Genomic DNA, 2037 nt, shown 5'->3' with positions numbered 1-2037 from the left:
CATTTTTCTAACAGGGCAGTTAATTCAAAGTCAGGTCTTTAAGTATGGTAGATATCTTACACAATAAATATATGAATCAATAACATTTATATATACAAAAGAGGACAACTGGTAAAACTTAATCAAAGTTGCTGCTCAACAGCAATTATCTTGGAGACAAACCTCTGGTCATGTGTGACAACTAAGATGGTAATTCAGTTAGGTCATATAACAAAATAGTGTGGCTCCTATGGACTAAAACTAAATTCTGTAGTTCTTTGACTATAAAATCAGTCCTGCTGCCATCTTTATCTCTTGACTATACTCTTGTTCTGAAACAGCACAAGGGAGATTTATCCTGTCAGGAATTCGTGATAATGTTTGCAGTCACTGGAAATCTGTATGAGAGAGAAAAAGTCCCACTTAGCAGGAGGAGGATGACAGCTACAATTCCAATAGGAATGGCAGCCCCAGCTTCCTGTGCTGCTGGGCTGGAGGGCATGTAGTAAGAAGGAGGAAAAGCAATGCTCTGGTTGTGTGTTACAGAATAGAAATTCCAGCTCACGGGAATTAGGACACACAGACCAGCCAATATGTAGAAGAAGCCAGCCACCAGGAAGAAACGGGTAATAAGAGTTTTGTGAATGATTCCCATATAAACATTTCTCAGGGCAAATACTGTGGCAGTCAGTCCAAGCAAGCCCATGAACATGGCGATCAAAAGAAGACCCTGAGCAGCATAAATTTCATGGGGGATGGAGGATTCGTAGCCACTGAATTTATGGCAGAACTGTTCTTTATAGCCAGGTGAGACGTGAAGATAACTGATGAAGCAGACTTTCCAAATCCCCACCCAGGCAATACCAGAGGATATGATGGTGGTGTTGTTCACGTGCCACACTCTCCATTCCACAAGTCCCATTGAAATGGTGCACAGGATCCAGCCTACCGTACCCAGAGCAAAGGCAGCTAACTGGAGGCGTGAGGTGCTGACCAGGGAGCTCATCCTCTGGAGGTCTTCTACTCTATCACAGGCACGGTTGCCATGTGAAGAAAGAGAGGCACTGGAAGAAAACACAGCATAAAATTACAAAGGCAATTGTTTGTGTGAACAGGTGAACATGAACATGTTAGTGAAAAATCAGGAGAGAATGGAGGTACAGAGTGAGGATAGTAGTAATTTTTCCTCAACTGAAGGCATTTGCTGAAGCTTAATGCCCATAGACAAATAATACCTGAGTTTTAAGTTCATGTATTTCCTTGTATCACAAGAAGAAGGCTCTCTGATTATTTCTCACTACAATTTCCATGTTACATTCCCAAAAGGAAAATTAACACCTCTTTCCAAGTTACTTTCTTCCTTGATAATTAACCATTATGCTCAATGGCCCGTATAAATATTGTATGTAACCAGGAGACCTAAGGTTACTGGCTAGTAGAAACTAAACCAGAAAAAATCCTCAAGATCCCAGCTGTTACAAAAGATCCTACAAAGCATCCTCAGAAGATGCACTCCTCTCTCCTGGCAGCTGTGCCTTCAGTGGAGCAGCCCACCCTGAATGGACTTGTGCTTTTGTGCTGCCATTACTGAGAGCTGCTGGGAACAGGGTCCTACAGAAAATGCCGTAGTTCAGAGGCATGAGCAAACCCAGGCCACAAAATCTAATAATGGTCACTGAACTTTGATGAGTTTTAGATTATTTAAGCATGAATGCATTAGCAGAAATACTTGAATTGATCAGAACTATAATGCTTTGTGCAGGGGCTGGAGCCTGGATGTTCTGCCATTGCTTTCCCAGCCTCAAACTTTAACCAAGTTTCTCTAGTGTTTTCCTTGACAAATGACATTCATTTATAACATGCCCAACTTCTCTAATTCAAATAATCCTAACATTGTGGGGAAAAAGATTTTAGTAATTTAATCCAGCAAAAGGTTCTAGGTTTGTTTGCTGACTGTACCCACTGTGTGCAAATTAGGAATTTACTCGAAATTTAAAATAATCTGTTAATTTCCCACATCTTTCACGCAACCTTCTAAACAATTATAGGAATGATTTG

At 40.9% G+C, this 2037-nt stretch overlaps 1 protein-coding gene across 1 annotated transcript; it reads right to left on the bottom strand.

Annotated features, from left to right (window-relative positions):
* Positions 1 to 340: 340 nt before the first annotated feature.
* Positions 341 to 985, bottom strand: CLDN34 (claudin 34). The gene has a single exon (XM_009555970.2). It carries the CDS (start codon positions 983 to 985, stop codon positions 341 to 343), a length of 645 nt encoding a protein of 214 aa, XP_009554265.1.
* Between the last annotated feature and the right edge of the window lie 1052 nt (positions 986 to 2037).

This window comes from Cuculus canorus, chromosome 1 (genome assembly GCF_017976375.1).
Source record: "Cuculus canorus isolate bCucCan1 chromosome 1, bCucCan1.pri, whole genome shotgun sequence".
Classification (NCBI taxonomy): domain Eukaryota; kingdom Metazoa; phylum Chordata; class Aves; order Cuculiformes; family Cuculidae; genus Cuculus; species Cuculus canorus.
This window is presented reverse-complemented; position numbering and strand designations above follow the sequence as displayed.